This window comes from Micropterus salmoides, unplaced genomic scaffold (assembly GCF_014851395.1).
Source record: "Micropterus salmoides isolate LMB-PRFRI ecotype aquatic unplaced genomic scaffold, ASM1485139v1 Ms_hic_scaffold_22, whole genome shotgun sequence".
NCBI classification, from domain to species: domain Eukaryota; kingdom Metazoa; phylum Chordata; class Actinopteri; order Centrarchiformes; family Centrarchidae; genus Micropterus; species Micropterus salmoides.
Window position 1 is genome coordinate 13,291,040 of NW_024041373.1, and position 13,354 is coordinate 13,304,393.

Genomic DNA, 13,354 nt, shown 5'->3' on the forward strand with positions numbered 1-13,354 from the left:
ATCATATGAAATCCACTTGGATTTGGACAGCAGCTACTGAGATCTGCTGAGCTAGCTACCAGTTTAGCTTTTCTTCTAGACTTTTAGCTGCTGCCGTGTTTAATTATGTGGAATAATCAACTGAATTACCCAAATGTCACTTGGATATTTTCATTTACATTTATTCATTTCGCTAACACTTTTATCCAAAGCGACTTTGGAGCAACTAGGGATTAAGTGTTTTGCTCAGGGACACATTGGTGGATGTGTCAGTGGAGAATTGAACCCCTGTCTCACACCAAAGGCATGTGTCTTATCCACTGCCCCATCACCACCCCCAATATTTTTACATACTGTACATAACGGGACAATCAATAACTTAGCTTTAGCGAAGAATACTGAGAGACAGATAACATTACTGCATTTTGGTTAGGTCTGCTTTGTAGTTACTGCAAATTTATTTTCACAGAAATTACACATTTCTATGCTATAATATTTTTATATAGTAATATATAATGCCTTTGTAGGTCAGTATTGCTGACACTAACACTACGTTACTATTGCTTGTTTTAGCTAGGTCTCCATTTTAGCAAAGTCTTTGATGCTAACAGAATACAGTTTATAGACTAACCTGAATAAATAAGGTACTTGCATCATCTACTGTAGCCTATTTCTGTGTAAGTTTATGTACAAGTAAGTGAATGTGTATGAGCTAGATGGTTTTAGGTGCAAACAAGACAGAAACAAGGGTTCATTTTTGTTCTTAAAACTTATGTGGAATAGGTCCTCTGAAAACCAACTGATAAATGTGACACCTTGACAGTAGTCCACCCTTGACATATTCAACGACTTCTGTACTTATTAGACAGTGTGTTTTTTATTTATTTGATGATCTGACATAAAAACTGCTTTGTGTAAACATTTACTAAAACCTACAGCTTAATGTGATTTGTGTTTCCTTCATTGAAGAGGTAGTAGCCAACATGCACATCCAAAAATTCTTACCAAGTGCCTGATTTAAAAAGGTGAGAGTGAAAAAGATACTTCAAAATTGGATAAATTGTTTTTCAAGCACTGTATTTTCCAATAACCAGTGAACTCCAACAGAGCACTATTTACTTACTTAAGTCTTACTTAAGTGCATATGTGAATGATTGAGTATATATATTAAACAATCCATATTAAGTAGGTCTGTGTGAATGACAATGTTTTGAAGGTAAAACTTGAGAAATCACTGTAATATTTGTTCAGGGAGAATGATGGTGTTTGTTGCTTCACCGGATTTTTTACCCCAAGGATCTCTGTAATTTTCCCATACGGATTTGTTTGCTGCTACATGTGGAGACCTTCTAAATTAGTAGGCCTACATGATTAAAAGAGGTCTTTGTGAGGTTAGTGGCATTAAAGACATATTTTGTGTTTTGGTGACCAGTCTTATTGACAGCCATTGGCTTTTGGGTCCTCCAGTTTTTGGTGATCCATAATCTTGATGTTCTTCTTAGCATTTTCAACGTTCCTCATCAAAGTCTCCAGCCTCTGTTTGATCTTCTTCTGGTCCTCCAGAGCACAGCTGATCACTATTGCCTGAAACTTCTGGTCGATGGGGACGGGCGGTGCCTCGGTCACACAGGCTGCATGCAGGGCCAGCAGCCGCTGCCGGCTGGCATCCACGTCATCCAGTAACTTCTTCACTATTTCATCAATGATAGTCGTGGCCTTGCGTAGCGCATCCTCCTGCTGGGGGTTTCTGATTGTGCCAACAGAGATCTCCACAGACAGCGTACGGCCCATTATACGGTTTGCAGTTAACTCTAACTCTTCTCTCTCCCCTATAAAATATAAAACAAGAAAGAACTCATTGCTGCATCATTAAAGAACAAAACACACTGGTGGACAAAATAATAAAACACCTAAGCAATCTACTGTACATTGGCTCAGTGTTTCCTCAAGGCATGGAGACTCTGGTTTCAAATCCTTACCCTCATCCTCACAGTGTGGAGTTTCCATGTTTGTGCTCCAGTCCACTCACACCACACAGACACAGCTCAGGTGAATGGGATTATTTTAATACACATAAAATATCCAGCCCAAAATTTGATGAAACGTAATCCAACAGGGCGGCCCTGCTAATGCTCTACATTTGTGAATATTATGAAGTAATTAGATTACATTATATTATATATTGTTTCCACATATTGTATTATTTGCCATTTTAACATAATACACTATATGGTGCACAATGGTGGTATTTGGGTCACTGCACTGGATTGCATTAGATTATTTATGTAATGTCCAACCCCCTGTATGGTTAGACCATGGTGACTAGTGTATTGATGTAAGGTGGACATAGGCTACTTCATTTGGGAAATGATGAAATTGGGATCCATATAGTTGGTAGGCCTATTTGAATGTAGACCTAATAACCCTTTCAGTATATCCTATAATATCAAGTAGGCCTATATGTTAATGATATGAACTTGGCAGGGCACAAATAATCCTGTTGCCTTGTTCCTTTTTTAAATCCCCTGAGGTTCTTGAACAACACCGCCCAGCAACATAGCATTCAAAGCATAACCTCACTGGATCACAATGTTACAGTGAAATCAGAGCAGCTACAAAGACACTTTCACTGAAAACACCACTGAGTACTATTTAGTCAGACAAGGCGTATCAGCCTCTACAGTGAAGTTGTGGGAGTCCGCAGCCTCACCAGGACAGATGTTACGCATTTCTTGTCCGTTCTGGATGGACTGAATCATTTCCAGGAGGCACTCCCTTTCCTGCTCCAAGGCCGATGCTGCTTCGCGTAAAGCCTCCACCCTGACAGACAAAGAGACAACACATGACCACAGCCATCCATTTACAACCACATCCTTTCACTGTAAAAATAAATAAGAAATAACGGGCTGTTGTAACGGGATAACAATGATAACTCAACCACCCGAGTATCAGAATCTAATCCACGTTACTGGATGAATATTGTAATTATCCTACAACAGGTTAAGATTCCCACCTACACCCTCTTATTGTATTTTCATAAAACTTTAATAGGCTTGCTGCAGTTTTAATCAGTGCAACAACCCCTTTCTCTCTCGTCTACTTAGGAATGCGTTATATATTGCATTTACTGCAAAATATGCGAGAAGCCATACAATATACCTAGCCTACTAATGCTTCAATTGCACATGCTAAGGCCTGTACCTCATTTCCAGCTGATCCAAACTTTCCAGGAGTCGTCCGGAGCGATCTGCCATGGACAGTGTCCTGCTGAACTTCGCGCAGGAAGCTTCGTTCATTTTCGCGTGTATTTTTGCTTGAGCCATGAGGGCGAATGATTATTGTTACGATGATGATGATCCGTCCCGGAGAGAAACTCTTCCCGTGTGCGATCAACACTCCAAGCTGTCCAGCTGACAGCAGCAGCGCCCCTGGGAGAACATTGCCTAACATGGGCTGCTACTTCCTTCACTCAGTCCTCGGAGAAGTTTCCCGAGAAGCCCAGAACAGTGGTTCCCAACGTCAGGTCCGCGGACCCCCTGAAGGGTCCCTGACAAACTCCGAGGGGTCCCCAGAAAAACAAGGGGAATCTCAGAAAATTTGAACATCATGGAAAAGTTAATTAATTTATAGACTATAATAGCCTGTTCTGCGATATGGATTTTTGATTTCCTTGAGCTGTATGTGTTGTTAATCAGCCAAATCTTTTATAAAATTAGTCTATTGGAGTATTTCAATTTTGGGAACCCTAGATTAAGAGTAGGTTTTCATTTTAAATGGTTATTATGGTACCTGGAAGATAAGATAAAAAGGTCAAAGTTTAGTCGGCCTAGAATGATATATTTTGTTCTTAGCAGTTTAACCTACTATTGAACCATTTTAGTCATATTAATTTCTATCAATTACTAGAATAAAAGATTGCATATATTATATATACATTAAATAAATGACCCACATTCATCAGCCATGTTCTACACAACTAGCTGAAGGTTTTATAAATTAATGCCTTTACATCTAAATGAGGGGTTTATGCTATATGACAGCAGATCTGGAAGGACTACATACAAGTCTGCAATGAAACTGGAGACGGCAACTGGAGATGCAGTTACCACTGCGGTCACAAGTTCAGCTACGGCATTTTGCAGCGTCACCGATGCCATCTATAGCACACATGTCGACACACCAAAGTGTCAAGTCTCCACAACAGAGGACTGTGCATAAATCTACAGCCACAAAGCAAACGGCCCAAACATGGGATTTGCAAACTACAGTATGATCTGTGAGGGAAATGGCCTTTATTGATTATTATATATTGATAGAGTTATAAAATAATTAAATACACACAACAAAGTAAATTTTAAACTAACATTTATTTATTATATTCTAAACACAAATACCTGGTACAAAACATCTCAATACAATGTCTGAAGGACACTGTGTTAAAAGAAAACAAAACAAGAATCTTTTCACATCCTTAAAACTCCAGAAGACTTCTTTTAAGAGCTTCCTCCAACTCTGTAAAAGAAAAGTAAAGCAGGATATAAGGATCAAAGTAACAGCATGTCCAAATAAAGCATTTTATTAACATCATCAATTACAAAAACATCTTTAATTGTTGAAATTATATCCCCATATAGCTCCCAGATTCATATATACATTGTCTAGCACATCTCAGACAACTGTAACCTGACCTATCTTCTTTTTATTTTGTAACCTGCAGGGCAACCTTTATAAACACTCAATTTTATCTTTATTTATTTGAATATAATTGTCTCTGTATCAAACAGTCCCTATGTAAACTACATCCTACCTTCCCCATCAAGGTCAACATACGAGGAATGTTTATCAGGCTCAAATTCTCTGCAGTAAAAGTGAATCACTGTGTAATATTTCACTGTCAGAAAAAGTACACAAAGGGACATGCAGTAAACTCAGCAAAACCGAGAAGAATGTAGCAAAGGATTTGTGGCTACAGGAACTAAATTTGTGATCGCCACAATTACCGTACTATGAAGCGAAAACACAAAAAAACTACCTGCTCAGCCGTATAAACCATACAGTCTATGGTATAAACACAAACCTGCAGACTCTCTTGCTTCTTCTGCACTGAAAGAAGGTGAATGGTTCATCTCCTCCTCTGAATCGTCTGTAACACACACACACACACACTCTAAATGAGCAGCTGATATATTAAAGTCAGTATTAAGATAGTTAAAGACACACAAACACTTACATATCCATGTATATCCTGTATATATGTAAGGGATTTCATAACTTTCAACTTGCAGATGTAATACGGTATGCCTAGTCTTAACTTTATCGATAGTTGATTCCTCTTCAATGAAATGACATGGTAGCTTTGAAAAAAAAAAAGATGGTCAAAACACAAGCACTTAAATCTGATGTAATATAGACTATATGTATATACAGTGTCCCACAAAAGTGAGTACACCCCTCACATTTTGTAAATATTTGATTATATCTTTTCATGTTAGGGGTGTACTCACTTTTGTTGTCAGTGGTTTAGACATTAATGGTTGTGTGATGTGTTGGGGGGGAGCAAATTTACACTGTTACACAAGCTGTACACTCACTACTTATTTACACAAATGTGAGGGGTGTACTCACTTTTGCGAGATACTGTATGTACACTGCATTTGCTTGCCTACCCATTTCCTATGTGGCATAAGTTACACAGTGGTTATGTATTGCCTGTATATATGTTTGTTGCCTACTTTCAGGTGCTTCACTCTCTTCATTTGCCTGATCCATGTTGAAAAACACCAGTGTTTCATCTTCAATCTCTGAAATGACAACATACAAACAGAAGTAAAAGCGGCACACAAACGTAGATAATAAATGTCAAAAGGTTTAACTGATTTACCATTGGCGTCTTCTGGTTTGATCTCCACAGCATTGACTATCTTGACAGCAGTGGGCTCTGATTTCATGTCTTTACCGCAGGTCCTGGAGCTCCTGCAAGGCTCCAGCGTGCAGTGTTGGGAATGATGGTGTTTATGGAAACTTGGCACATCTGTAAACCTCTCCTGGCATGCGTTGCATTCTACGTCGAAGGTCTTGTCCAGGTTCAAAGCGGCGTGCTTTGTGTGGACGTGAGTCTTCATATGTGCGTAGGAAGGCAGAGATATGCCACAAGGAGCACACACATACTGACATTTCCCTTCCGTGGCCAGATCCCTCATGCATTGCGTGTATGTAGCTTTCATGTCCTCTTTGCTCTTCTCTGAACCCATGCACAGGCACGAAGGCTGACTGGTCCCTGCAGCAACAGCAGGCTGAACAACTTCAACATCATCCATGCAGTAGTAGTCCTTACTGTGAAGACTCTTATAGTGCTCCAAGAACTCGCCCTCGGATTCAAACTGCATGCTGTCGCAGAGTCCGCAGAAGTGGGAGCTCTTTATCTGCCCGTCATGCTCGTTCATGCAATGTCTACGCACCGTGGACTCTTTAAAGAACTTCTGAGGGCAGTGTCCGCAGATGAACCTCTGATAGCTGTGACTGCTCACGTCACTGCAGTGTTTGTGGACGTCTGCCTCTGAGTCAAAGGTGTCCTCGCACATCCTGCACATCCAAGTCTCCTCTGCTTTTGAAGTAGACATCTCTACTATGTCCTGCTGGAGTGCGGACTTCGTGGAGGATGAACGTCGGGTGCCTTCTTTGCTGGTGGACGGCTTGTCATCGATGACCATGGCAAGCTCCTCGGGCACTTCTTGTTCAGTGTAGTAGGTGTGTCCGCTGTGAGCTTCGGATACGTGTGACAGGATGTCTTCGTACCGAGGCATTTCCACGTTGCACTTGCGGCAGAAGAAGAGGAAGTTGGAGAGATGAGCTCCCCCGTGAAAGCGACTCATATGCAGGCGGGTTATTGAGGACTCTCCCATGAGTTTGCCACACACGCCACACTGATGGAAAACCTGGTTCACAGCCAATAGATGATTCCTGGCTGCAGCCTCCTCTGAGAACTGCACGCCACACTCGCAGCACCATGCTGTTGCTACATTTCTGCTAGTGCTACCATTCACGCTCAAGCTTAGTCTCTGCCGTTTGGCTGGAAATTCTTCACAGCTGCTCCTCTTCTTGTTTCTTTGTTGAAAAGACATTTCAGACCGTCTCCTGCCCGGTGCCTCTATAGCCCTCTGGGTGTGTTGAATTTCACTAAACCTGCAGTACTGGAGGACTGCTTTCTCCATTGTTTGGTTGACCTCCACATCATGCTGGGTGCATTCTTTGTGTCTCTCAATTTCAGCTTGGCTGAGGAAGATTTTGCAGCAGAGGGAGCACTGACCTTGCACTTGCAGCTCTTTCATTACCTGCACTACTGTTTTATCAGCTTTGGCCACTGCACAGCCATGTCTGCAGTGCACACTTAAAAAAAAAGAAAAATAAGGAACAAAGAGAGCGAAGAAATCAGTTCCACAAAACATCTGAACAAAATCAGTGTTGGCAATATAAACATATAGTATCAAAATATATTAATATATGTACTGAATAAATCACTATAAAACTTACTTAAAGTGAGCTTGAGCTGCCTGATGTGAGATCAGCACTTTGTGACATAAAGAGCATCGGACATTGAACGTCACATCCTTGCACAGGGCGATGAGACGATTCTTCACATATTGTGGGATGGGAACTGGCAGTGCTCTTCCTCTGGTTTCTTTAACAAAAGAAAAGTGGTACACACAGTGTTTCTCAAATAATACCTCCTGAGCACTTTCTTTAATACAATCTTGTGTAAAATAAACTTAATATGACAACCAAATATTTTCGAATATTTCCCTCATCTAGTGTGCACTGGAAACTTATGCAATTCCTTTGGGGACACAATCACATTTATGCAAAAAGTTAAAGCTATAGTAAGAACATGCATTTATCAGTTAGGAAAACCCACAATGGCAATAGCACACATGAAATACAAAATTGTTAAATGTTACTGTTTAATAACTATGTTTTCAATCACCTGTGCCCATTCATTTTGGAGATTTGGATAGGTGAGATTTCAATCAAGATGTATAGAAATATGTTCAATAAAACTTACCATTCATGGCCAGTGACTCTGTGAAGTGGTTTTTGGCTGACATGTGCTTAAGACACTCATCTCGGAGGTTGAAGAGGAAGTAGCAGGCAGGACAGGCAAAACACACGATCCGCTGATAGCTCTGCGTGATGCTGTGACCACCAGCAGTAGATGATGACAGCTAGTAATCAAAACAACGTTATTCATAAACTGTTTCTTCTCAAAAGAATAATAATAAATGGCACAGTCATAAAAGTGCATAAACCTTAGACTCAAGATGTCTTCTCCATGCTTCTTTAGTTTGAAAATTTTGACCGCAGGTAGCACAGGCGATGAGCTCGGAAGGACATCCTTTGAGGTTGATCGTTGGGTCACAGGGCGAGTGATCAAACCTACACACAAGATATTTTATTGCACAATATGCCACATTTGTCCACAGGAAAACGGTTAAAAAAGTATTAAAGCTACACCAAAAAAGAAAAGGATTACCTTTTTAAGTGCCCCTCGAGGAGAGACCCATTGTCATAAACTCGACCACAGTTTATCACTGGACAAGTATGTCTAGTTGAACTATTTCTGGGGAAAGAAGCAGGTCGGTGTCTTCTTCCAAAACCACCACTGATCATTCCAGGTTGAGGACCTAAATAACACACAGACACCCCATTTACCTATGGTATTAAAATAACATAACATTATAGCCTGCAGATAATCGTTTTTAGTCAGCATAAAATATAGAAAGCAAGAAGGCTGAAAGAGACGTTCCTCTGATGACTGATTATGCATCTATTCTGTGCCTTGAAAACACCAAAAGATGTGTTACTCAACAGAACAGTGTGAAAAATGAAAACAATATGGGTGGGTAATGAATGATACACACTAAGAAATAACATAATATGTTTATGTAGCTGATCTGCTGTTACCAAAGCATATCATTAAACTAGTCACAGAGTAGTTTACATGCTGTTACAGCAATACAAACTGACACAATATTTATTATACAAAGAAAGGAATAACTTCATGTATTACATTTGCCAAATTCACAAAAGGTGGACAAATAATTTAGAATTTCAAAAGCATTTCACAAAGTATTTAAAGTTTCCTCTTACTCAACAAATCAGAAAAGTACACAATTTTGAAAGGGAGTCGGGGCGGATTTGGCTCCACCTCAAATAGCACCCGCGCAGATTTTGCTCTGGAGGACAGAGATCTGATCTCAATGCAGAGAACAAGAATGCGGTAAAAATACCAGGTGTACGTGGGGTGTAAACAGGGTGAAAAGTACATTATAAGCTGCACACAACTTGTCCAACACGTAGTAGCACTGTAAAAGGGTGTCATCTCATTTGCATGCCTATTGCTCTTTAAACAGACAATTGAATCTTCCATGTGAAGTGGATAATTGCAGCAACACAAAATTGCATACTGGCAAAAATATAAAACAGCACATGAGAGAAAGTGCTTTTAAAGTTGTTCTATAGACATAAATCAATTCATCGTCACTGTGGCAATGTCAGTAATTGTGTAACAGCTTTCTGATCCAGCTTAAAAATGTACCTGGCATCTTTAGCCACATGTCTACACAGCGCTTTGCTTCCTGATTTATTCCATTGGTAGAACTAACAGCCAGCTCCTGCTGCCCATGAGCTTTCTGTAAGATTTGCTTCTCCTGAGAAAGAGACAAAAAGAGATTAACAATAACAGAGCATCTTTTTGAAACTCGCCTTATATGACAAGATAGACAGGTTAGTGGAAACCGACAGACAGAGTTTAATGTTAGTTTGCTAAGTGACAGTATAATGTTGTATGGAGTGAATGCACTGCTGCTGTTCATCCTAGTATTGTAGGTTCCCACAGTTTTTATTTTCTATCCATTGTGCCCACAGGGTGACACTGTTGCTGCTACAACTGGCCTAACATCAGAATCAGAATCAACTTTATTTGCCAGGATTGTACATTGCTTACTTATACAATAATACAGTTCTAAAATCATTAAAAATAAGATAAAATAAAACCAAACACCAGCTACAGTATAGAGAACACAATACATACACACTATAAAAAGAAACAAAAACATCATAGACAGATTGAGACAATAATGCAATGAAGATTGCAAAGGAAGCAGGAGTAAATTATTATCATAATAGTAATTATTATTATGTACATGTTGGAGGTGGATGTGATCTACAGGTACACATACACATACCTGCATACATGTACACAGTGCGATGGAGAATAGTGCAAAGGATGCTGGAATAAATAACCTCAAATACCAATAGAACAACATTTCTACTTTGCAATTTTAGGCAATATTTACGGAGTGAGAGGAGGTTCGGAGCGAATATGCTATGCACTGCAATCAAAAGATTTTTTAAATGGGGCGCCAAATTTACCTGGGAGGCTGTTAATCTACCTGGGCGGCCGACCCAAGTATAGCCTATGTGTGGGAAACACTGTATGTATTGATAATATCGCACCACTCTTTATCTATTTCAGCAGTTGTCAGGTGATCACATTATTTTGATTCAAGGTGGATCAAAAGGCACGGTCTACCTTCATTGGTTGCCAGATGTTGCACTGGATAAATGTGAATGTTTGGATGGAAATTCTGGTACAATACTTTAATTTCAGTACTGATTACGTCAAATGTGTAAGTGGAAACTATAGACAAAGTGCGCATTTCCACCTTTTTTGCCTTTTAAAATACTTTTTTTACAAAGTGAAGCAATGAGCACAAGTTATTTTGCTTTTAAATGCAAGATGAAGAAACCAACTGAAGACATCTCCAAAAATGCAATACCCTGGTTACAGTTTAACAAGCTACCAACAACAGCAGCACACTTTATTTTGAAATAACCTTACCTTGAACGCTCTACATTTATCAGCCCTTTCCTTTTTCTCTAGAGCCACCTGGTGCGCTAGTCTGTCCAGGGTAGATGTAACACGCGCTTTATGGCAGCTGATTTTATCTTCAACCTTGAGGAGAATAACAAGACAACTATTACAGAAAACTGTACACTTATATTCAGTCTATATTCAGTGTTCCATTTAGCCACTCACTGTGCCTACCAGTGATGAACATCCCTCATCCTCACTCTCACTCAGCAGATCAATACAATCCAATACTGGTCTGAGAGAACCCTCCTGAAGCAAGACACAAAGACAGTGTCATTTAATGTTAAGAAACACAGCTACATTTTATAAGACTCAAGGACATCCACAAACCCTGCACAATGTAAAAATAATGTTTTATTATATTTAATTCATGCAAAAACATATTGTCATGGAAATAAAATATGCTATATTAATATAGAAATTCATACTGATCAGCAGGCTTATTAAGATGTTATGGCACAATTTGTTCAGGCAATTTTTTTTTAAATAGATAAAGGGTACACATGACTTACTGACACAAACTCCACTTCTTCCACCTCATCCTCCTCTGCTTGGATTGGAGAAGACATTTATCTGAAGAAAAACAAACAAATGTAACTTTTTGAAGTCCGATAGAGGCATGTGTTGCTAATGTTAAATCAGGTGAGGTTGCTCAAAAGACTTCTGTTAACATGTTTTTAAAACCATCTGTGGTATTTTATTATACTTAGCAAAAGTCGGTATGAGGCCTGACTAAAGTAACAAAAACACGACTTATTCTGGTGTAAAGCAGGTAAATCCTATTAAAAATCCAACATGGGGCCTCCTCGCGTAACATTACCCACCTGAGTGCTTTACCTTGGTGCTGCCACTTGCGGGTGAGAGCTAAATTGCAACAACGGGCTGTAACAAGCCTGTTGTTGCAATTTAGCTTTCGGCCACCACCAGCAGCGCGGTGCTGCTGAACAGCACTCTAACCGTTAAGCGAAGACGCAACTGTAATTTTAATGTGTTACTGAGTTTAACGTTAAAATCATAGATTAAAATGCATTTAGCTGCACTCCATCGATGCATCATATTTCACCATCTTCACACACGCACACACGACATAGACGTGCAGTTTCCTAGTCTGTTGCTGATAAGATGAGTTTGTGTTATCAACCATCGTCTGTTCAGCAACTTTATATGAGCAGCCAAATCTTGACGGCAATCCGTGACACTCCCAGACGTCCGGGTCCTGGGTAAAAAGCTAACGTTAGCTCTCGTTTGGGGCGTGACGTTTGCGGTTGTAACGGCTTTCCCCCGCTTCACTAACATAAAATAAACACGCCAAAGTTGGACTTGGGTTGGCGTTAATCGAATACGGTTGAAATCAATGGATGCATGGAGCTAAGTATCACATTACCTACTGCTTATTGTGCTGGCTCCTCAGTTGACAAGAGTGGTAGCTAGCAACAACATCGATCCTAAATCAAAGTAAACGCAGCTAGTCTGGTCTGCGACGTCACGGAACTGAAGCGCTCCTGTTCCACGTGGAGTGTGCCGTACGGGCGGGGTTACTGGTCGTTGAGACGGAGACAAACGCGAGAACAAACTCCGCCCGTGTGTTCTTATCTTGTCCGGGTCGAAGCGTGAAGCTGTCGCCAACTCCCACTCTATTCATAGTTTAGTTCTCCAACTCGGGTGAATAGCTACCTGATGCTCACCGTTCACTTGAGAAATTTGTTGTTATGTCCTCAGTCATAACATTGCTGAATCAGCTCATGAAAATTAATTGGCAGCAGAGGAGTGACCAGGGCTGTGCCGGGGGGCTCCCCAGCCCTGCTCTTCCTTGTGGAAGTAATAAAATGTAGCCTATTCATTAGAAAGTACATACATGAGCACCATAGATAACATGTGTTAACACTGACATACTGATCACGTAACATTATATTTACAGTTTACTGTATGTAACTTCTTTGCAACAAAAATGTGTGGCCATGCAGGAGTAATATGTATGTGCACATATGTTTTGATAATGTACGTGGACATACGTTTGTGTTGTAACTATAGCTATAGTAAAGCTTAGTTTATGTTGTAACTATGAGTAATGAGCAGAATCCAATCCAAGCTTGTTTTATTTTGTTTCATAATCTTTTTGTACTATGTGCTGAAACCATAGATTGTAATAGAAAGCTGAAACTCAACATAGGAGGAACAATTCAGAACACACATAAATGACCAGGAACAAACTAGGAGCCCTAAAAGAAGCAATGCTAAGCGAGCAGTCATACTGCAGCCTCATACAGGTGTCTAGCTGCTTGTGGAAAGGTGAGTACACAAATGATAATATGATTTATGCAAGCTCATAAGTTCACATTGCAATAAATGACAATGAAATGTGTACATTTGTTGCAAATAAGCACACATGTTGACATACTCAAAACTCACCACCACTCACCACTTGAGGGTAGAGGGTGTCCTACT

The 13,354-nt window shown here is 40.0% G+C and overlaps 2 protein-coding genes across 7 annotated transcripts; both read right to left on the reverse strand.

Moving 5' to 3' along the window:
* Positions 1-837: 837 nt before the first annotated feature.
* On the reverse strand, positions 838-3,431 carry bag2 (BCL2 associated athanogene 2). Its single transcript, XM_038737340.1, has 3 exons — positions 3,181-3,431; positions 2,690-2,799; positions 838-1,808 (listed from the first exon to the last, which is right to left on the reverse strand). Exons 1-3 carry the CDS (start codon positions 3,300-3,302, stop codon positions 1,414-1,416), a joined length of 627 nt encoding a protein of 208 aa, XP_038593268.1. The 5' UTR covers positions 3,303-3,431; the 3' UTR covers positions 838-1,413.
* An 896-nt stretch (positions 3,432-4,327) lies between these two features.
* On the reverse strand, positions 4,328-12,399 carry znf451 (zinc finger protein 451). 6 transcript variants are annotated; one of them, XR_005447201.1, is made up of 14 exons: positions 12,294-12,398; positions 11,422-11,482; positions 11,075-11,158; positions 10,877-10,990; positions 9,572-9,683; positions 8,507-8,657; positions 8,283-8,409; positions 8,039-8,198; positions 7,510-7,657; positions 5,861-7,365; positions 5,712-5,780; positions 5,210-5,333; positions 5,057-5,122; positions 4,328-4,491 (listed from the first exon to the last, which is right to left on the reverse strand). XR_005447201.1 is itself a non-coding variant. In XM_038737062.1 (13 exons), exons 2-13 carry the CDS (start codon positions 11,476-11,478, stop codon positions 4,451-4,453), a joined length of 2,625 nt encoding a protein of 874 aa, XP_038592990.1. In that variant the 5' UTR covers positions 11,479-11,482; positions 12,294-12,399; the 3' UTR covers positions 4,328-4,450. The 6 variants fall into 6 exon arrangements, 5 of the variants coding, with proteins under 5 accessions (XP_038592990.1, XP_038592987.1, XP_038592988.1 ...); XM_038737062.1 differs by lacking the exon at positions 5,210-5,333 and having other exon boundaries at positions 11,084-11,158; positions 12,294-12,399; XM_038737059.1 differs by lacking the exon at positions 5,210-5,333.
* Between the last annotated feature and the right edge of the window lie 955 nt (positions 12,400-13,354).